The 23,164-nt window shown below is 49.0% G+C and overlaps 1 protein-coding gene across 5 annotated transcripts; it reads right to left on the bottom strand.

Moving 5' to 3' along the window:
- Nucleotides 1-405: 405 nt before the first annotated feature.
- LOC116956620 (uncharacterized) lies at nucleotides 406-20,849 on the bottom strand. 5 transcript variants are annotated; one of them, XM_032978371.2, is made up of 6 exons: nucleotides 20,697-20,848; nucleotides 19,828-19,873; nucleotides 13,460-13,556; nucleotides 12,791-12,874; nucleotides 12,509-12,634; nucleotides 406-3,275 (listed from the first exon to the last, which is right to left on the bottom strand). In XM_032978371.2, exons 3-6 carry the CDS (start codon nucleotides 13,554-13,556, stop codon nucleotides 1,588-1,590), a joined length of 1,995 nt encoding a protein of 664 aa, XP_032834262.1. In that variant the 5' UTR covers nucleotides 19,828-19,873; nucleotides 20,697-20,848; the 3' UTR covers nucleotides 406-1,587. The 5 variants fall into 5 exon arrangements, with proteins under 5 accessions (XP_032834262.1, XP_032834258.1, XP_032834260.1 ...); XM_032978367.2 differs by having other exon boundaries at nucleotides 406-3,281; XM_032978369.2 differs by having other exon boundaries at nucleotides 406-3,281; nucleotides 20,691-20,848.
- Nucleotides 20,850-23,164: the final 2,315 nt, after the last annotated feature.

The raw sequence follows: 23,164 nt of genomic DNA on the forward strand, positions 1-23,164 counted from the left end.
CATAGGTGCCATATAGGTAATGAATAGAGGGCTGCCAAGTACTGATTCTTGTGGAACACTGCATTGATCCGGTCTAATTGGAGATTTGTAACCATCGATTGTAGCATAATGCACGCGATCCTGCATATAGCGAAACCATTGTAATGCACGACCAGAAATCCCCACTGAGTGTTGGAGTCGTTCAAGAAGGACCCAATGGTCAATGATGTCAAACGCAGCACTGAAGTCTATCAGGACAAGAACACTTGCTTGCCCCCTGTCCGCTTGCAGCAATAAATCGTTGGTCACCCTCACGAGAGCCGTCTTAAATGCTGTGCGCAGCACTGAAAGGGGTCGGATAAGTTGCACGTAGCTAGATGCTGACGGAATCGAGAAGCCAGAGCACATTCCAGAATCTTAGACAAAGAAGTTGGGAGATTGGACATATATATCTTTTTGTAATCTTGGGTTCAAGACGTGGCTTTTTCAAAAGTGGGATGACTGCCGCCATTGTAAAAGTGCCAGGAACTACACCAGTCTCAAAGAACATGCTGAAAATGCTAAGAACAAAGGGTGCACCAATGTGAAAAAGCTATCCCCCAAAGCGGTCTGGAAGGGAATGGATCCAGTGGACAATAGGTTGGTCGAGAACCAACAATCGGAGGCGAGTTCGGCGGTCGTAATAGTGGGGAACTTCGTCGAGAGAGTGCCATTAAACCAGAATGGGGGTCAGTCTAATGGAAGGGCAATGAGGGGGAATATATTAATTGGGAACAGATAGTGGAAATTTTAACCCCAAGCGACTGCTGAATAGAAGTACAGCGGCCTGTGGAAGGAGAATTACAATTGTTGTACCTTATGCAGAAGATGATTGATGGTAGAGAATAAGGTTCGTGCATTAGCCTTACTTACTGGAATGCGACTAGCAATATAGGGATGTTGAAATGTTGACGAAATAGGCGTGTAGCTGTTCTTTAAAAAATCTGGCGATGTATGGTGAGACCAGACTTCCTCCATGTACGTTCAGCACGACGAACAATGGCTTTTTGTGCTCTCAGATCAGTATGATCTTTTTTTATTAAAATGATTCATGAAATTATCACAGCTAAAAAAAAAACATTCAACAGGGGAGTTGAAGATAGTTAAAGTTGAAATAGCGATATAATTCAATAAAATTGAGGCTTATTCAGTCATTTACACAATTTGAATAGTAGGCTGATCTAGCCAAACGCAGAATGGTTCTGTATATCAAAACACTATAGTGTGGACCGGTAAATGAGCGGACCAGTAAATGTCTCTGCATCTATGTACCAATTCTCTTCTTGCTTATAGTAGTATATTCAGAAGCCGAATGACAAATGTTAAGGTTCTGCTAGCCACGTGAGGGCTTCAGCAGAGAGTTTGCGTAGTTTTGCTGTTTCTCTATTGAAGAAGGCCAGACAACAGTGGTTTACTATACGGTCCATAGTTTGGGTTGGTCACAATTACACGGTGGCTTGTCTAAAAAATTTCATTTACATTACCCACGCACATGGTAGGACAATAGCATTGCATAAACAATATTACTCACCGTTGCTTTCAAAAGGGACAATACTCCGATTTGAGTTTTCACTCCACATCGTGTGTTCTAGTGTGTTTCTCTAAATTGTAACGATGGGAAAAGCCCTTCCCGCACTCCTTGCACACATGGGGCTTCTCACCGGTGTGCGTTCTCGCGTGTGCCTCCAAATTTGAACGCTGCGCGAAGCTCTTCCCACATTGCTGGCACGAGTGCGGCTTCTCGCCGGTGTGCGTTCTTGTGTGCTTCTCCAAATCGGAACGCTGCGTAAATCCCTTTCCGCACTCCGTGCACTTGTGCGGCCACTCGCCAGTGTGTGATATAGCGTGCGTGTTTAACGTATACAACTTTGCAAACCCCTTTCCGCACTCGTTGCACACATATGGCTTCTCATCGGTGTGTGTCCTTGTATGGTTCTCTAAATCGGAACGTTGTGAAAAGCCCTTCCCGCACTCGTTGCATACGTGCGGCTTCTCGCCGGTGTGCGTTCTTGTGTGTTTCTCTAAATCGGAACGCTGTACAAATCCCTTTCCACACTCCACGCACACGTGCGGCCACTCGCCCGTGTGTGATATAGCGTGCGTGTTTAACGTATAATACGTTGCAAACCCCTTCCCGCACTCGTTGCACACGTGCGGCTTCTCGCCGGTGTGTGTTCTTGCGTGTTTCTCTAAATCGGAGAGTTGTGCAAAGCCCTTTTTACACTCCTTGCACGCGTGCGGCCACTTGCCCGTGTGAGATATAGCGTGCGTCGTTAAGGTGCAGCGCTTTGAAAACCCCTTCCCACACTCCTTGCACACGTGCAGCTTCTCCCCCGTGTGTGTTCTAATGTGCTCCTTTAACGTGGAACTTCGTGCAAACCCCTTCCCGCACTCCTTGCACGCGTGCGGCTTCTCGCCCGTGTGCGTTCTTGAGTGCTTCTCTAAATCGGAACACTGTACGAATCCCTTTCCACACTCCGTGCACACGTGCGGCCACTCGCCCGTGTGCGAGATAGAGTGTGTCGTTAAGGTAGAGCGCTTTGAAAACCCCTTTCCACACTCGTGGCACACGTGCAGCTTTTCACCGGTGTGTGTTCTAGTGTGTGCCTTTAACGTAGAACGCCGTGAAAATCCCTTCCCACACTCGTTGCACGCGTGCGGCTTCTCGCCCGTGTGCGTTTTGGTGTGCTCCTCTAAATCGGAACACTGTACGAATCCCTTTCCACACTCAGTGCACACGTGTGGCCACTCGCCCGTGTGTGAGATAGCGTGCGTGGTTAAAGAATAACACGTTGCAAACCCCTTCCCACACTCGTGGCACACGTGCGGCTTCTCGCCGGTGTGTGTTCTTGCGTGTTTCTCTGAATCAGAACGTTGTGCAAAGCCCTTTCCGCACTCCTTGCACACGTGCGGCCACTCGCCCGTGTGTGATATGGCGTGCGTGGTTAAGGTGGAACGCTTTGTAAACCCCTTCCCACACTCGTTGCACACGTGCCGCTTCTCGCCCGTGTGTGTTCTCATGTGCGTCTCTAAACCAAAACGCGATGTAAACCCCTTGGCACACTCCTTGCACACGTGCTTCCTCCCATCGGTAGCCACTGCCGTGCACAACGCGAAGCCTTCAAGTACCTTCCCACACTGCTTGCAGGCTTGCGGGGTCTTGTTGCTTGTACATTCCGCTTTGTCTGTCTTTATTTCCAAGCAACTGCCCTTCCCGCAGTCCTCGCACAGAAGTTCTGTTTCTTTTTCTTCATCTGCTGCACCTTTTGAAAATGCAAAAGCACATTTCAATCAACTGATGCAAGAACGCTAAAAGATGCGTGCCAGAAACAGCACCAGTAACATTTTAGGTGATCCTCCTGCAGTAGCCTCGTTTCTACCTACCGCTATCAACTCTGTCTTAGAAACACTTATCTTAAGAACCCAGTGTCCAGTCTCAGTGGCTAAGACTACCAACGGCTACCACAGTCCGAGCCGACAAACCTGCATAATTTTCATGCTCCAAATCCCACACATTCACCATACCTGTAATTTACTCCCGGCTTTATTCCTGTGCTAACTACATTCGTGGTGTTCGTAGACCATTTATGGTATTCGCACACCATTCGCAAACTCCTCCAACGTGCTACGATTGCCCACAGCCCTCCTCTGATGTAATGCGGGATCGTACTTGACTCGATAGATGAGTTGCAACAGGACATTTGTTCACCTCATGTCATGACTCCAACAGCAACACAACTAAACTATTTCTTTTTTTACCATTTATATGTTACCAGGTAAGGCCCACTGAGCTATATACAGTGAGGGAAAAAAGTATTTGGTCCCCTGCTGATTTTGTACGTTTGCCCACTGACAAAGAAATGATCAGTCTATAATTTTAATGGTAGGTTTATTTGAACAATGAGAGACAGAATAACAACAAAATCCAGAAAAACGCATGTCAAAAATGTTATAAATTGTTTTGCATTTTAATGAGGGAAATAAGTATTTGACCCCTCTGCAAAACATGACTTAGTACTTGGTGGCAAAACCCTTGTTGGCAATCACAGACGTCAGACGTTTCTTGTAGTTGGCCACCAGGTTTGCACACATCTCAGGAGAGATTTTGTCCCACTCCTCTTTGCAGATCTTCTCCAAGTCATTAAGGTTTTGAGGCTGACGTTTGGCAACTCGAACCTTCAGCTCCTTCCACAGATTTTATATGGGATTAAGGTCTGGAGACTGGCTAGGTCACTCCAGGACCTTAATGTGCTTCTTCTTGAGCCACTCCTTTATTGCCTTGGCCGTGTGTATTTGGTCATTGTCATGCTGGAATACCCATCCACGACCCATTTTCAATGCCCTGGCTGAGGGAAGGAGGTTCTCACCCAAGATTTGACGGTACATGGCCCCGTCCATCGTCCCTTTGATGCGGTGAAGTTGTCCTGTCCCCTTAGCAGAAAAACACCCCGAAAGCATAATGTTTCCACCTCCATGTTTGACGGTGGGGATGGTGTTCTTGGGGTCATAGGCAGCATTCCTCTTCCAAACACGGCGAGTTGAGTTGATGCCAAAGAACTCCATTTTGGCCTCATCTGACCACAACACTTTCACCCAGTTGTCCTCTGAATCATTCCGAATGTTCATTGGCAAACTTCAGACGGGCATGTATATGTGCTTTCTTGAGCAGGGGGACCTTGCGGGCCTTGCAGGATATCAGTCCTTCACGGCGTAGTGTGTTACCAATTGTTTTCTTGGTGACTATGGTCCCAGCTGCCTTGAGATCATTGACAAGATCCTCCCGTGTAGTTCTGGGCTGATTCCTCACCGTTCTCATGATCATTGCAACTCCACGAGGTGAGATCTTGCATGGAGCCCCAGGCCGAGGGAGATTGAGAGTTATTTTGTGTTTCTTCCATTTGCGAATAATCGCACCAACTGTTGTCACCTTCTCACCAAGCTGCTTGGCAATGGTCTTGTAGCCCATTCCAGCCTTGTGTAGGTCTACAATCTTGTCCCTGACATCCTTGGAGAGCTCTTTGGTCTTGGCCATGGTGGAGAGTTTGGAATCTGATTGTTTGATTGCTTCTGTGGACAGGTAACAAGCTGAGATTAGGAGCACTCCCTTTAAGAGTGTGCTCCTAATCTCAGCTCATTACCTGTGTCGTGGATTAAAACGCGCATACAGGGTGGATGGTAAAGACGCGCGAGTTATGGACAGTGGGGTTACGTCGGGCCGGCCAGGTGCGGCGGTGGGGAATTGTGAAGTAATAACGGGCCAATTAAGTTGGTAAGCGATGTATGGCGGTGATTGGCTGGGGTTGTTGTCAAGGGCGGAGTGGCGCCGGAATGTCTGGTAATAGAGGGGGCAAGTAACAGCTGCGGGGGGGTGCGGGGGGACGCGGGGCGTCGGTGGCACGCGGCCTAATTAATTGGTTGGTAATGAGAACGGGGATATATTCTGGAGACGGGAAGAACGAGGGGAGCTGTCGCTGGGACTGGAACAAAGACAGAACTGGCTAGCAGTGGAATAGGGAGAAGCAGAGACAAGCAGAGACAAGCAGAGACAGGCAGAGACAGGCAGAGACAAGCAGAGACAGGCAGAGAGATACAGAGACAGCGGGAGAGGAGACATCGAGCGACGGACAGAGACAGCGAACGACGGAGAGACAGAGACATCGAGTGACGGAGAGAGACAGAGACAGCGAACGACGTAGGGAGACAGAGACAGCGAGTGACGAAGAGAGACAGGGACGACGCAGAGGGACGACGCAGAGGGACAGTGATGGATAGGGGAGGAAGCGGAGTGAGCGAGATGGGCGGAGCACGGCAAGCGAGCTGCGGCTAAGCGGAATGACGAAGTCACAGACATAATGTGAAGAGTTGTAATAAAAGTGGTGTCGGAGAAAACAATAAAGTTGTCCACGTCAAGTCGACCACTACATTTGGTGTCAGAAGTGACTACGGAACAATGCTGACATGTCAAAGAAATCGGCTAATCGAAAGAACGTGCCGACGGACTCGTCCGACGACAGCAACGACATGGACGTGATTCCCGCGTCCGGGCAAGAAGGTCCTGCTCCCCCGGCGGACCTGGGCGACCAGGTGTCTGCGGGGCGGGAGGACGGACCGAGCGGGGCCGAGACCCCGGGGCCAACTCAAGAATGGAGGGCCCTCATGACCCAGTGGGAGACCAGGCTGGCGACGCTGACGGAGGCGTTCGACCGCTTTATGACAACGGAACGGGTGTTGCCGACGGTGCCACGCCGGCCCGCGGCCGTTCCCGCGCCGCACCCCCCGCGGCGCTGCCAGCGGAATCGGGCGCCGATGGGGTGCTAGGGTCACCACCCCCGGGTTCGAGATGGCAGCTTCATGTCCAACGCTTCGAGGCCAAGGTTGGCGATTGGACGGCGTTTATGCGACGGATCCGAGTGGCGTATCAATCACTCGAATGGATGGAGAGTGATGCGCTGCGGACCCTGCCGACTGCCCTCGATGACGACTCGCTGGCGACATTCAACGGGATTCCGGCCGACAATTGGGCGTCGCTGGCGGGGGCGTTCGCAGCTATGCAGGTCGTGTACGAGCCGCGTTCGGTCGCCAAATGTAAATTTCAGCAAAGGAAGCGGGAGGGCACAGAATCTCCCCTTGCATTCCGCAGCGAGCTGTTGGCCTTCGCGCAAGCAGCCTACCCGGCGATGGACCAGGCGGCCCTAGACTCTCTGGCCCAGGAGAAGCTATTGCTGTTGGCGAAGGAGCTACGCGTAATCCTTTCAAGTCAACCTGGACCTCCGCGACGAACCAACGGTGGCGGAGGCACAGCCTCTGATGGTGAGCGCCAACGTGTCCGGGTGCGCGGTGGAGCTGGAGGAGCCACCGCCGGCTGCAGCGGCAGCCGGATTGCCGCCTGCGGGCACGCCACGTCGCCCCGCGATGTACGGAGGTGGCGCACAGCGGGCGTGCCACGAGTGCGGACAGCGAGGACACCTCGCCCGCGACTGCTGGCGGCGCAGGGGCGCTTTTCCAAGGGCGCCGACCGACTACAACCAAGGATTTTCCCCCGCTCCGAGGTTCACAGGCAAGTCGCGATGCATTCTATACACGGCCGCTTTCCCCACATCACCCATCCGCACCACCTCACATTGTAACCGCTCATTCGTACGCTTCGCACAGCCAGGTTGTGTGGGGCGCATTGGTACATCGCGTTTTGGGTGCCGCGCTGGGCTCGTCGGACGTGATGGCGCTTATTCAAGGGGTGATGGTCAGGGTCATTGTCGATACTGGGGCTTCGGCGACCCTCATCTCCTTACAGACTTTTCGTTCATTGCCAACCTCGCCCCAGGCCTTGGAACCGGTTGACGGGCCGTGTATAGCGCCAAATGGGGGTAGCCTTGGGATTTTAGGCCGCATGCTCGCAACAATCCAGATCGGGGAGGTGTGCGTGACGGGGTATATTTTGGTGTCCACAGCCTTGGCGGTACCGTGTTTGCTGGGTACGGATTTTTTGCAGAGGATGCTGCTCAAGATCTCAATAGAGAGGGGTTGTTTGGAATTGCCGTCTGGGAAATGTCTTAAATTTTTGGGAACCCCGTCTAAATTGAGGGCGGCAAACGGCGTGGTGCAGGCCGTAGTTAGCCGCACAGTGCGTGTTCCGCCTGCCACGCAGATGCTCATGCCGCTGCGCTTCAAAAAGGGCTTGCCTTTAGATAATCCGGTGGGGGGAATATTGCTAACACCTTCCAATACTGTGTCACGGACGCCCACCTTGGTCGGGGCTTTGACGATGGTACCGGCAAATTGCGACCCCTTTATACAGATTGTCAATGCGGGGCACGAGCCCATTGTCATTCAAGAGGGGACCACGCTAGCGCATGCGACGGCAGCGCCGGGTTCGGAAGGGGAGGCGTGCTTGGCAACGGGTGTGGGGGATGCATTGCCATCGAGCGACAATGAACCAGACAGGTTGCGTGATTTGTGCATCCAGAACCCCGAGCTGACGCCTGTGCAGCGGTCGTCTCTCCATGGGCTGCTGTTGGGAGTTCAGGGCTGTTTTCAGTTCGGGCAAATATGATGTTGGTCGTACGTCCCTGTTGCGGCATCACATAGAAACTAAAGATGCATCCCCGATTCGCCTAAATTCCCATCGCATGAGTCCGCTGGAAAAAGATTGTATTCGGCAAACCGTGGATGAAATGTTGGAACAAGAGATTGTTTCTCCTTCCTCCAGCCCGTGGGGGGCTCCTATCGTACTGGTTAAGAAACGTGACGGGTCCCTGCGATTTTGCGTCGACTATCGCAAACTCAATAAGATTTCTGTTGCGGATGCGTACCCGCTCCCACGCATTGATGATTCGTTAGACGCCCTGTCCAGCGCGAAATGTTTCTCGACCCTCGACCTCTTGTCGGGATTTTGGCAATTGCCTTTGGACGAGGAGTCTAAGCCAAAAACTGCCTTCCAAACACCACAGGGATTGTTCCAATTTAACGTGCTTCCGATGGGGCTCCACTCCACGCCGGCCACCTTCCAACACCTGATGGAACTTGTGTTGCCCGGATTGCAGTGGGAATCGTGCTTAATATACCTTGACGACGTCATTGTTTTCAGTAAAGATTTTGACGAACATTTGCAGCGGTTGCGTGCCGTGTTTGGCCGAGTGCGGCACACCAACTTTAAATTTAAGCCCCAAAAGTGCCATTTGCTGAGGACGTCCGTTAAATACTTGGGTCGCGTTGTTAGTGCATCGGGAGTCGCCACTAATCCGGACAAAACGAGCTGCGTACGCACGTGGCCAGTGCCAAAAACGGTGTCAGAAGTGCGTAGCTTCGTGGGCTTTGCGTCATATTACCGCCAATTCATGAAAGATTTTGGCACAATTGCAAGGCCGCTGCACACGTTGACCGGTAAGGGTAAGAAGTTCCTCTGGGGTGACGAGGAACAGCGTTCATATGAGACACTTCGGGGCGCTTTGGCGGACGCGCCGCCGCTTGGATATCCGGAATTCATGAAAATGTTTATCCTTGACACAGATGCCAGTGACACTGGCATAGGCGCCATCTTGTCGCAAAATATCGACGGTGTTGAGAGAGTTGTGGCGTACGGCAGCCACGTGTTGTCTCCGACTGAGCTAAAAACTTGCGTGACGCGCAGGGAACTGCTGGCCATCATGCACTTTGTCCGGCTGTACCGACCGTACTTGTATGGCAGGGAATTTTTGGTCCGCACTGACCAGGCGGCACTGCAATACTCCTTGCGGGTTGACCAGCCTTCGGGCCAGATGGCCCGTTGGCTCAAAATCCTGCAAGGGTATTCCTTTACGATCCAACATAGGAAGGGGACGCGTCATGTCAACGCCGACGCTTTATCGCGGTTGCCGCAGCCGACCGGCTCGTGTCGGTGTGCAGAGGGCTCGCTGCGTTGCGGTCCACCGCTGCAGGGCGTTCCGGCTATGGTCGCCGCAGCCGATTCGGTCACAGCGGAGGGGGTTCCCGCCGAGGCGTCCGGCATATTGGGGTTGACGCTGGCCCATTGGAAGCGCCTACAGATGGAGGATTCCTCCCTGGCCAGAATGAGGCTTCGGGCCTCTCGTTCGAGGGGATCGGAGGATCGCCCCTTCCTTCGGCTTATCGACGGTCTCCTCGTGCGCTGGGACGTCGAACTGCAAAAATTATATGTTGTTGTCCGTTGTAGTTGCGAGGAAAGCTCATTCATGATACGCATGAGAAACTGATGCATTTGGGTGAAAAAAAAACCGCGCTGACCTTGGGGAAGGATTTTTACTGGCCGGGCATGCATAACGATGTTCAACGATTTACTAAGTCCTGCCACAAATGCGCACAGCGGAAGGTGCCGGCGCAACCCTATCGCGTGCCATTGCAATCGATACAGGTTTCCCGTGTCAACAAAATTGTTGCCCTAGACATATTGGGTCCGTTTCCCGTCACCCCAAGGGGTCACAAATACTTGCTCGTGGGCATCGAGTACCTCACTCGCTGGCCTATGCCATGGCCATTGGTGGACCAATCTGCGGGGTCGATCGCTGAAGCTTTCCTGCAAGGATACGTCCTTGATAAAGGTGCCCCGGAACACCTGCTCACCGATCAAGGCAAAAATTTATCATCCCGGTTACTTAAAGAAGCGTGTGATTCACTAGGAACTAAAAAGATTCAGACGTCCCCGTACCACCCGCAAACTGACGGGATGGTCGAATGCCTGCATAGGACGCTAACGTCTATGCTATGCCAACAGGTCAACTCCGCGCAGAATGATTGGGATCTATACGTTCAGGCAACCCTAGCCGCTTACAGGCTGGCCCTGCATGCCTCGACGGGGTACTCGCCCTTCTATTTAATGTACGGTCGGGAGCCGGAGGCCGCGGCCCTGGTCAGATTGGACGTGCAGGCGCGAGGGAAGTCGTCGGCGGTACCTGCCCCCATGCAGGTGGCATTGGACCGTCTGAAGGAGGCTAGGGAGGCCTCGTTGGGTAACACCGCGAGACGGCAAGCCGCCAACGAACGGTTGCATGGCACACAGCCTCCTTGGGAGCCCTGGCGTGTGGGGGACAGGGCTTGGCTGCACTGCCCCATGGTGCCAGTGGGCACGTCTCCAAAGTTCCATCGACCCTGGCAGAGCCCCGTCGAGATTGTGGAAACTCGTCGGGACCAGAGTGTATGGATTCGCTTTGGTCGCCGCGTATGGCATGTTCACCCGTCGCGTCTTAAGAAATTTGTACCTCCCTACGACGCGTCATCTCCCATCCCAAAGCGGCCTGTGTTGGATGTGTCCGACGAACCTGTGGTATGGTCGTATGTGAACGCGCCTCAGCAGTCTGCCTCCCATGTGCCTGCAGGACCGCCATTATTAACTCGGAGGAGGCTTTCTGGCAGATTCTCTGGCCGTAGGCCGGTTGGACAGCCACAACCTCGGGAAGCGGCCCGGGATGCACAGGAGCGGGATGCGATCACGCCAGCTGATGATCGCTGCGACGAGGAGGGGCACGCATCGAGGACAGGACGCAGCCCCGTGTTAACGAGGGAGCGTTCCCCGCCCTTGTCCCGTATTGACCCTTTCAGGGGTGATGGACCAGCCGCTGGAACCCGCTCCCGAGGAAGGACTTTCCATTGACAACGCGCCTTAAACGGCTGCTGTACATACGTCGTTAAGCGACGCCATTGTTGTTAATTGTTGTATGATGTTATTGTTGCTCACCACTGTTCAGGTGTCGGATTGTTGTTGTGGGGGGGGGGGGGGTGGTGATGTCGTGGATTAAAACGCTCATACAGGGTGGATGGTATGGTAAAGACGCGTGAGTTATGGACAGTGGGGTTATGTCGGGCCGGCCAGGTGCAGCAGCGGGGAACTGTGAAGTAATAACGGGCCAATTAAGTTGGTAAGCAATGTATGGCGGTGATTGGCCGGGGTTGTTAAGGGCGGAGTGGCGCCGGAATGTCTGGTAATAGAGGGGGCAAGTAACAGCTGCGGGGGGGTGCGGGGGGACGCGGGGCATCGGTGGCACACGGCCTAATTCATTGGTTGGTAATGAGAACGGGGATATATTCGGGAGACGGGAAGAACGAGGGGAGCTGTCGCTGGGACTGGAACGAAGCAGGTCGGGGAGAACCGGAGCGAAGACATAGGAGACAGAACAGGCTAGCTGTGGTATAGGGAGAAGCAGAGACAAGTAGAGACAAGCAGAGACAAGCAGAGACGGGCAGAGAGAGGCAGAGACAGAGCGGGAGCGAGATACAGAGACAGCGGGAGAGGAGACATCGAGTGACGGAGAGAGACAGCGAGTGACGAAGAGAGACAGGGATGACGCAGAGGGATGACACAGAGGGACAGTGAGGGATAGGGGAGGAAGCGGAGTGAGCGAGATGGGCGGAGCACGGCAAGCGAGCTGCGGCTAAGCGGAATGACGAAGTCACAGACATAATGTGAAGAGTTGTAATAAAAGTGGTGTCGGAGAAAACAATAAAGTTGTCTGCGTCAAGTCGACCACTACACCTGTATAAAAGACACCTGGGAGCCAGAAATCTTTCTGATTGAGAGGGTGTCAAATACTTATTTCCCTCATTAAAATGCAAATCAATTTATAACATTTTTGACATGCGTTTTTCTGGATTTTTTTGTTGTTATTCTGTCTCTCACTGTTCAAATAAACCTAGCATTAAAATTATAGACTGATCATTTCTTTGTCAGTGGGCAAACGTACAAAATCAGCAGGGAATCAAATACTTTTTTCCCTCACTGTAGTTATTTTTCAGAAGCGACCTGGCCACACATGATAGCTCAACAAAGTGGCGTATTACATGGACATTTCATTGCAGCCAAATTCTCTAAACGCATGTTTCTAAATGTGGAGGAGGAAAACGGGAGTACCCGGATAAAAATTGGGAGAACATGCAAACTCTAAATATACAGGCATCAAGGTCATCTCGCCACCGTGGAATATGGCTGGTGATAATACAAGAAAACATTGCATTTTTCTCCATGACGTGACCAAAGGAAACTCACCTTTACAACTGTCCTCCTCTGATAACTCCACCTCGATGAAGTTCTGGTCTGAGGCGGCCAGACATTCATGGGAATCTTCCGGCTCCTCTGGCCTCTCACTGATCCCTTCAATCTTCAGATATGGACCTGTCATATAGAAAATTAATTGTTGTCTTTGATGGATGGGAGATAGAATACAGAAAATAATGCAGTAAAACTGGCCGGTTAGTCATTTATCCTTATATTGCTGGAATTCTTAGTTTCTTGGTTTTGCTGTACCTAGCTGTATTCAGGGGATCTTACCATTATCGTCCACTTCAGTTTTCAACGCAATATTCATCATATCAGTGCCCAGACTCCCACCATCTTCTTCCTTGACAGCCGGTCCTGCGCGCACACACACGCGTTCACACACTCCACTGTGACAGACGGTAACTTCCAAATCGGTGCCCCACGCAAGCATGACTCAAGACTGGAACCCTGCTTAGCTTTGCGAGATGTGACGAGCTTGGGCACATTCCACGTTGTTCGTTCATATGCAGGGGGTCGGCAACCTGCGGGCACCGGAGCCGTATAGCGACTAGTTTGGATGCCCCCTTGCGGGTAGCCGGTTTAAAAAAAAACATTCATCTTAAAACGTAATTTAACGTAAAGATAATTGATTAAATATGGCAGGGAATGGGGTCGCTATGGAATGGCTTGGTGACAAAAGAATGTAGAAACTGTAATGATAAAGAATAACTAAGCGGGGAAAGACAACTAGACACAATAGACAGTTTATTCCATCGCCTATTTTGTTTATTGAAGTCAGAACGTGTTGGTTATCTGCTGTATACCTGCTGCTGTGTTTTGTGTACACGTAGCTCTGTGTGTGTGATACGGTTCTCGAGCTATTTTGATCAAAGACCAATAAAATGGCTCTCCTTCTTTGAAAGGTTGCCGAACACCTGGCCACAAGCAGTGTAATCTTACCAGCATCCAACTTCACCGTCACGTCGGGATACATCCTGGGGCTTGAAGTTTCATCGTGTTCTTGTTTGATGAATGGCAACTCCACGTGTGACGCCATCTGATAGGACACAGGCACCCAGACACCTCGTCAGGTGTGCGTTTCACTGCAAGGCAAACCATCACTAGCCCCGGCCACTTCTTTATAACCCTTGAGCTACACCCATTTCAAACCTTTTAAACCAGTCTGCCTCAGCAGAAGGCCATGCTTTCCCACCTGATGGACGCTTGTGTTGTGCCCGAAACGTCGTGATTTATTTAATTTTATACCTACGTGACTTTACCGAAAGATCCAAAGAGTATGGATTCCTGCAGTCACGAAAGCTTCAAATCAAGATTATCTCCACACAGCCACGAAGACAAATGGGACAAGTAATGCTAGTTCGCACTTATTAAGGGGGTGTTGTGGCCAATACCCTGTCTGGCCACCTTTGTCTCCCTAGTGGTGATGTTTACGAACTGCACCAAGCGCTCATTTTAGGAAATCTAATGGAGGCCCAGGATCGGTTCACAAATTCTTCACTGATATTGGTCGTGAGCGGGCATCGATGTTGGGTCTATGTGGATTCATAGCACAGCACGCTAACTAATGCGCTATCACTCCCCACATACGTGCAAACACTAAATGATGATGACGTCACCACGACGCTTGTGTCAGGCTAACTGCCCCTCGAAGCCAGGTGAAGTGTCAAAAGGCTTGCTGGCAGGTCACAAAAATGAAGCACACACGAAAAATATACAAAGATCCCCCATATAGCTTCAACAGACTGTTGGGGCAAGTGCTGTTAGCGAGTAGCAACTATGATGGCCAGCCGGCACAGCGCATGAGGAGGTTGTTTGGCCACCACCACGTCCGACCGCCTTTGTGTTCCCAGTCGTGATGTTTACTACACACCGCACCAGGTACTCATTTGAGGCTGAATCGACCTAGGTGAGGACCAGGACCGGTTCAGATAATCGTCACTGGTGGTGGCCGTGAGCGGGAATCGAACTCTGGTCGCCGGATTCATAACGCAGCGCGCTAACCGCTGCACTAACACTCCCTACTAATGAAGCACGCACACGTACAGTAAAACCTTGTTAATTCAACACATGGTGATCTGGCCTTGCCGAATTTTCCAATATTCACAAATTATGTACATTGCCTCCTGCCCCAATAACAAACAAAAAATCCCAAGAGGCCTGTATCATCAGCGTTGTATACCCGGGCCGTGAGTTGTGATTCTTCAATAATCTCGACCAGGCGCTTCCTAAAGGGATCAACACTGGCCTGGTCAGCACTTGCAGACTCTCCAACAACTTGGCGGTTTCCCATGCAGTGACGACTTCGAAAGTTGAACAGCCAGGAAGCGCCTGCGTTGAAGTCCTGAATATGCAGGCGCTGCGCCAGGCGTACTGCAGCGTGTTGAATGTCCACGCCGCGAACGTTCACGCCAGCTGCACGCTCCTGTTTGTACCACTTGAACACTGCACTATCCAGGTCGACAAACTTCGTGGCCTTGATCCTCTTCTGTACCCTTTTGGAGCCACTAGGATCCTCCAAGGTTAAGGCATGCTTCCTGATCTTCTCCCGGCCTTTCTTGATGTCGTAAAAGGTGCCTGATTTTATGTCAAACTCTTCGCACACCATACGCATTGGCGCACCCGCATCAATTCTATCCAAAACTTTGGATTTATCCCGCAGACTTATGGACTTACAGTGAGGGAAAAAAAGTATTTGATCCCCTGCTGATTTTGTACGTTTGCCCACTGGCAAAGAAATGATCAGTCTATAATTTTAATGGTAGGTTTATTTGAACAGTGAGAGACAGAATAACAACAACAAAATCCAGAAAAACGCATGTCAAGAATGTTATAAATTTATTTGCATTTTAATGAGGGAAATATGTATTTGACCCCTCTGCAAAACATGACTTAGTACTTGGTGGCAAAACCCTTGTTGGCAATCACAGAGGTCAGACGTTTCTTGTAGTTGGCCACCAGGTTTGCACACATTTCAGGAGGGATTTTGTCCCACTCCTCTTTGCAGATCTTCTCCAAGTCATTCAGGTTTCGAGGCTGACGTTTGGCAACTCGAACCTTCAGCTCCCTCCACAGATTTTCTATGGGATTAAGGTCTGGAGACTGGCTAGGCCACTCCAGGGCCTTAATGTGCTTCTTCTTGAGCCGCTCCTTTGTTGCCTTGGCTGTGTGTTTTGGGTCGATCGTTTAGCCTACGTTACATATGTCGGTGATTGTAAAGAGAAATCGTAAAAGTGTCTATCTGTGAATGAAATAAATACGACGAATCCTTGATTCCTTCCCAAATGCAGTCGGGTTTAAATTCTCACTCATACCACGGTGTTCCGGCCCATTTCCACAACCGGCCCATTTCCACAACCGGCCCATTTCCACCATGATCATCTAGGATGCGAGGTCTACTTTAAAAACTTGCTCATCACGGTGGTTACATTCTTGAGAACTGCCGTAGCCGGTAAATCCACGGTCCGCAAACTCACGACGAGGGGTTTGGTTCACGGTTCCAAATAAGACACCCACCTGCGTCCTTCTTTTTGTTTCCCTGCAGCAGGGGTGGAGGAACCTTTTTTTTTTCTGCCAAGGGCCATTTGGATATTTGTAACATCATTCGCGGGGCCATACAAAATTATCAACTTAAAAATAAGCCCGTTATATTTGGTCAAACATTTCATTAACTCACCGCTAATGCGATGGGCTGGAACTGCTTCTCTTTGGCGAGGCGTGGTGATGATGTTAGCTGGTATTGATGATGTTGCTACTAGCAACAGGTTTGCTCCTAGATTTATTGAATTTCGAGTCCCGCCTGCGGTTGGCTTGGCAGGGCCAGACCCAAATGATTTCGCGTTCCCCACCCCTGCCCTACATGAACCCAAATATTGCTAAATTTGAGAGAGAGACAAAACACAGATACGGAGACATATAGACACACAAGCAGAGAGAGACACAGATAGAGACATGTGTGTCATGTGTCTCTCTCTGTGTCTCTGTGTCTATCTCTGCTTGTGTCTGTCTGCGTCTCCGTGTCTGTGTTTTGTCTCTCTCTCAAATTTAGCAATATTTGGAAGAATGTAATCAACTACAGTGAGGTAAAAAAGTATTTGATCCCCTGCTGATTTTGTACATTTGCCCACTGACAAAGAAATGATCAGTCAATAATATTAATGGTAGGTTTATTTGAACAGTGAGAGACAGAATAACAACAAAATCCAGAAAAACGCATGTCAAAAATGTTATGAATTGATTTGCATTTTAATGAGGGAAATAAGTATTTGACCCCTCTGCAAAACATGACTTAGTACTTGGTGGCAAAACCCTTGTTGGCAATCACAGAGATAAGACGTTTCTTGTAGTTGGCCACCAGGTTTGCACACATCTCAGGAGGGATTTTGTCCCACTCCTCTTTGCAGATCTTCTCCAAGTCATTCAGGTTTCGAGGCTGACGTTTGGCAACTCGAACCTTCAGCTCCCTCCACAGATTTTCTATGGGATTAAGGTCTGGAGACTGGCTAGGCCACTCCAGGACCTTAATGTGCTTCTTCTTGAGCCACTCCTTTGTTGCCTTGGCCGTGTGTTTTGGGTCATTGTCATGCTGGAATACCCATCCACAACCCATTTTCAATGCCCTTGCTGAGGGAAGGAGGTTCTCACCCAAGATTTGATGGTACATGGCCCCATCCATCGTCCCTTTGATGCGGTGAAGTTGTCCTGTCCCCTTAGCAGAAAAACACCCCCAAAGCATAATGTTTCCATCTCCATGTTTGACGGTGGGGATGGTGTTCTTGGGGTCATAGGCAGCATTCCTCCTCCTCCAAACACGGCGAGTTGAGTTGATGCCAAAGAGCTCCATTTTGGTCTCATCTGACCACAATACTTTCACCCAGTTGTCCTCTGAATCATTCAGATTTCATTGGCAAACTTCAGACGGGCATGTATGTGCTTTCTTGAGCAGGGGGACTTTGCGGGCGCTGCAGGATTTCAGTCCTTCATGGCGTAGTGTGTTACCAATTCTAGATTTGAAGCTTTCGTGACTGCAAGGATCCATACTCTTTGGTTTTATTCGGTAAAGTCATGTGACTTACAGTACCCCCGGGTTTACAAATTGAGCTGCACCTGTGGTGACTGCTATATTGGGGAGACGAAACGACATATCTCTGACCGAATTCGCGAGCACAAATCAGATTTGAAACACGGCAGAACGAATTCTTCTGCCGTAGCTGATCACTGTTACAATGCTGTGGGTGATCACGATATAGTTTTCTCCGATACCAAGGTTCTCTGCAAACCTACCGGTTTTTATCAGAGATTTGTCCACGAGGCAATTCAGATTTACAAAGACACAATTTCAACCGAGAGGATGGTTTCAAATTAAGCAATCACTGGAAAGATGTTCTAAATCAAACCAAACATTAAACTAATTTTCAATGGTACAGTATATTTTTTCAAGTAGTGGTATCCCAAACTTTCACAGCTGCTTATTTTCCCTTCACACTAACATTATGTAAACTCCCCCCCCCCCTTCACCGGTCTGAACATGTTCCCTCTACGTGCATCAAGCTAATCCCCCAATTACATGCTAATCTTTATGCTAACTCCTTTGTCAAGGCACTTTGTTTGCTCCCACACAGCTTGAAGGACGCGGTCTGGGCTTGGCTGTGTTCACTCCAGCGCTGTTCTCTGGACAGTCCGGTCCCTTCACCTGATGAAGGCCACTTGTGTTGTGGCCGAAACGTCGTGATTTTTTGTTATTTTATTTTTTTACCTACGTGACTTTACCGAATAAAACCACAGAGTGTGTTACCAATTGTTTTCTTGGTGACTATGGTCCCAGCTGCCTTGAGATCATTGACAAGATCCTCCCGTGTAGTTCTGGGCTGATTCCTCACCGTTCTCATGATCATTGCAACTCCACGAGGTGAGATCTTGCATGGAGCCCCATGCCGTGGGAGATTGACAGTTCTTTTGTGTTTCTTCCATTTGCGAATAATCGCACCAACTGTTGTCACCTTCTCGCCAAACTGCTTAGCAATGGTCTTGTAGCCGATTCCTGCCTTGTGTAGGTCTACAATCTTGTCCCTGACATCTTTGGAGAGCTCTTTGGTCTTAGCCATGGTGGAGAGTTTGGAATGTGATTGATTGATTGCTTTTGTGGACAGGTGTCTTTTATACAGGTAACAAGCTGAGATTAGGAGCACTCCCTTTAAGAGTGTGCTCCTAATCTCAGCTCGTTACCTGTATAAAAGACACCTGGGAGTCAGACATCTTCCTGATTGAGCGGGGGTCAAAATACTTATTTCCCTCATTAAAATGCAAATCAATTTATAACATTTTTGACATGCGTTTTTTCTGGATTTTTTTGTCGTTAATCTGTCTCTCACTGTTCAAATAAACCTACCATTAAAATTATAGACTGATCATTTCTTTGTCAGTGGGCAAACGTACAAAATCAGCAGGGGATCAAATACTTTTTTTCCCTCACTCTATACTTCAGTTCCTTTCGATTACTTCTTGATGTGGGCGCAGAGGACATTTCCGAGAGGGTTGGTTGCACAGGGTGCGTGAACAAGGTGAAGTCCAAAGCGACTGGTCTGCACGAATGCTCACCACGCGCGCTGTCACCAGACCGAGCAATTGTATTGGTCGTGGCTATGCCACGAAATTTGAGTATTCTGTGCGGCAATTCGGCACATTGGCGAAGTGCGAATATGCCGCATGCATGCCGAGAGCGCAGCCGTGCAGAATTATCTCCCGATTATGAATGATCAACTACCGCATTAACGAGGTTTCACTTATGTACGTAAAAACTACGACACAGACGCAGCTACGCACATAGATACATGAACTAACACACAAACTACACGCATATATACACGTAAAAACTAACGCTGCAACACACCTACACGCACCCATATATATACATGGACACACAACTACACACCTATAATATACGTGAGCATAGATGCACATAGCTAAACAAAGACAAAGATCCCCCGTGTAGCCTGTAACAGACTGCAGGGGCAAGTGCTGTTAGCGAGCACCTATGAAGGCCGGCACTGTGGCACACGAGGGGGTGTGTGGCCAGCACCACGCCCGACCGCCTTTGTCTCCCCAGTGGCGATGTTTACTACACTACTACATATCGCACCAGGTACTCATTTGAGGCTGAGTCGACCTAGGGGAGGCCCAGGACCGGTTCAGATAATCGTCACTGGTGGTGGCCGTGAGCGGGAATCGAACCCGGGTGGCCGGGTTCATAGCGCAGCGCGCTAACCACTACACCCACCGCTCCCCACATACACACAAACATATACACTTACCACCAATACACAGCGTCCGTGCCAGGCTAGGTGCACACAGACACGTCTAAAAAGACACACATACGTTATTTACACACCTAACAAAACAATTTCATGAACTTAACGCTTTAAAAAAAAAACTACGTACGGTTGATGCAAAAAATAATGTTTTTACTTGAATTCAAAAGCAAATATATATTAACGAGACAGTATTTATACATTTGCAGCGAATAAAAATGACAAAATATAATAACGAAATAACAATAACAATTGTTCGAATTTAAAATCGTTAACTTATAATAAGTAAAGCCTGGGGCCTCCGTGAAAGCTAGGGTAATTTATTTGTTATTATTACTATTATTGTTATTTCTCAAAAGGGCAATACGAAATACATACAAGGACACAGACAAAGGTCCCCCAGGTAGCCTCTAGCAGGCTGTAGGGGCAAGTGCTGTCAGGAGCAACTATGCACAGACAAAGGTCCCCTGTGTAGCCTCTAGCAGGCTGTAGGGGCAAGTGCTGTCAGGAGCAACTATACACAAAGGTCCCCCGTGTAGCCTCTAGCAGGCTGTAGGGGCAAGTGCTGCTAGCAGCGAGTAGCTTCACCTATGCAGGAGACACAGACAAAGGTCCCCCGTGTAGCCTCTAGCAGGCTGTAGGGGCAAGTGCTGTCAGTAGCAACTATACACAGACAAAGATCCCCCGTGTAGCCTCTAGCAGGCTGTAGGGGCAAGTGCTGTTAATAGCGAGTGCACCTATGAAGGCCGGAAGGGCACACGACGGCATGGGTGGCCAGCACCACGCCCGGCCGCCTTTGTCTCTCCACAGTGGCGGCGTTTACTACACACCGTGTGGTTACCCTAGACGTGGGGGGGGGGGGGTACCTCTACCGTGCTGGGCGACGTTTCGGGGCACGGCTCCTTCTTCAGAGAGGGCCTCGAGGCGACGTGGAGGAGGTGGAGCGGAGCAGGCGCCCAGGGTGGCAACAAGATGCAGGGATAAGACGCGCAGCGTCCGTTTCCTAAAGGGGCCGTCCATAAATGACGTCACGATTTTTACCCCCCCTCCTTCATCACACGGCGTCACAAAAAGTCAGACCCCCCCCTCAAATATGACGTCACAAAGCTCTGCCCCCCCCCCAAAAAAAATATAAAACATGCTTCAAATCATATTCTTGGTTCTTTCGGTAAAGTCACGTTGAAGGGAAACAATAAAATAAAAAAAATATAAAACAATAAAATTCTCACGACGTTTCGGCTGTAACACAAACAGTCATCATCAGGTGTGAAAACCACAGCAACAATAAAATAATAAAAATATAAAACAATAAAATTCTCACGACGTTTCGACTGTAACACAAACAGTCATCATCAGGTGTGATGCTTCTTGCCGTTGGTTTTCACACCTGATGATGACTGTTTGTGTTACAGTCGAAACGTCGTGAGAATTGTTATTGTTTTTATATTTTTATTTATTATTTTATTGTTTCCCTTCAACGTGACTTTACCGAAAGAACCAAGAATATGAATTACTGCACTCACGAAAGCTTTAAATCAAAATGGTATGCTTCAAATCGCTTTAAACTATTGTCATTGTAGTAGTTGCGTATTTAATGTGGCGCTGCACTCTGATGTTGTAGGAGAAAACATTTATTAAAAAGTAATTTTAATTAAGTAGAACGTGTTGTCTATATTTATTTATAAAGTTGCGCATTTTGATGTGACGTCACATTTCTCAACCACCCCCCCCCCCATCGTCACAAATGTCTGACCCCACCCCCCAACCCCCTAGGTGCGTGACGTCATTTATGGACGGCCCCTAAACCAATTAAAATGATTCAACCCTCTTCCCGTCTCGAGATATGATCAGAATATTAATTTATCCTGCATGAGGAATCAGGTTGAGCTGTAGAGCTATTTGGGGGGGGTCACAGAGGTCCAGTAGGGTCACGGGGTCAGAACGTTACAACCACAAACACAGCAATTCTAGATTTGAAGCTTTCGTGACTGCAAGGATCCACACTCTTTGGTTCTATTCGGTAAAGTCACGTAGGTAAAAAAATAAAACAACAAAAATCACGACGTTTCGGCCACAACACAAGCGGCCTTCATCAGGTGAAGGGACCAGCCTGTCTCGAAGACTGCGCTGGAGTGAAACAGAGGCGAGCTCAGACTGCGATGAAAGGTGCACTGCCGCGTGCTACACCTTTCACCATGCTAAGTCCGCCAATCAAATGCTAATTTTTTTATGCTAATTCCTTTGTCGAGGCACCTTAATCCCTCTCGCACAGCTTAAAGGTCGCGGTCTGAGCTTGGCTCTGTTTCACTCCAGCGCTGTCTTCGAGACAGCCTGGTCCCTTCACCTGATGACGGCCGCTTGTGTTGTGGCCGAAACGTCGTGATTTTTGTGACTTTACCGAATAGAACCAAAGAGTACAAACACAGCACACAAACAAGCTGCGTAATCAAACTAGGGCTGAACGATTTAAAGCTTTCGTGACTGCACGGATTCATCTTCTTTGGTTCTTTCGGTAAAGTCACGTAGAATGAGAATAAAATAATAAAATAAAACAGTAAAATTCTCACGACGTTTCGGCCACAACACAAGTGCCCTTCTTCGGGACGACAGAGCTACATTGTAGCTACATTGTAGCTCTGTCGTCCCGACAGGTTTGTTCCTTTCACATGAAGAAGGCCACTTGTGTTGTGGCCGAAACGTCGTGAGAATTTTATTGTTTTATTTTATTATTTTATTCTCATTCTACGTGACTTTACCGAAAGAACCAAAGAAGATGAATCCTTGCAGTCACGAAAGCTTTAAATCGAAATTTAAGGCTACTTGTGTTGTGGCCGAAACGTCGTGAGAATTTTATTTTATTACGTTTTATTTTTTATAATTTTATTCTCATTCTACGTGGTGACTTTACCGAAAGAACCAAAAAGATAGGGATGAACGATTTGGGGAAAATGTCTAATTGAGATTTTTCAAACATATTGCGATTTGATTCGCGATTAAAACATGTTTTTTAAGCCGAGCTTCAGTTCAATGCTGACTGTGTAACAGATTTAAAACATGTGATGGAGCATTACCACGTGATACCATCAAAATATGAACTGCTCTATATATTATAACGCAAGGATGAGAACTTAAAAGATATGAATTGCTTCCAACTTGTATTTATTAAAACGTTTTAATTGACACAGAACAATCACACATGGAACAATTAAGTTAAATAAATACAGTTATAACAATAAAATAATAAAACAATCACAATAAGTAATAGGATTTTTTAAATCGCAAAAAATCGCTGCCTTTGCGATTTGCTAACCGCATTGTTTCAAATTGCGATTTCGATTTG

This window comes from Petromyzon marinus, chromosome 66 (genome assembly GCF_048934315.1).
Source record: "Petromyzon marinus isolate PM22_M1 ecotype Great Lakes invasive population chromosome 66, UKy_Petmar_22M1.pri1.0, whole genome shotgun sequence".
NCBI classification, from domain to species: domain Eukaryota; kingdom Metazoa; phylum Chordata; class Hyperoartia; order Petromyzontiformes; family Petromyzontidae; genus Petromyzon; species Petromyzon marinus.

What these genes read in the sequence shown, in the direction of transcription:
- LOC116956620 (XM_032978368.2), bottom strand. Translation starts at nt 13,556, where the DNA reads ATGGCGTCACACGTGGAGTTGCCATTCATCAAACAAGAACACGATGAA. An exon ending in AACTGAAGTGGACGATAATG is followed by an intron (nt 12,635 to 12,790) that starts GTAAGATCCCCT and finishes TCTATATGACAG; the next exon opens with GTCCATATCTGAAGATTGAA. An exon ending in AGAGGAGGACAGTTGTAAAG is followed by an intron (nt 3,282 to 12,508) that starts GTGAGTTTCCTT and finishes CATTTTCAAAAG; the next exon opens with GTGCAGCAGATGAAGAAAAA.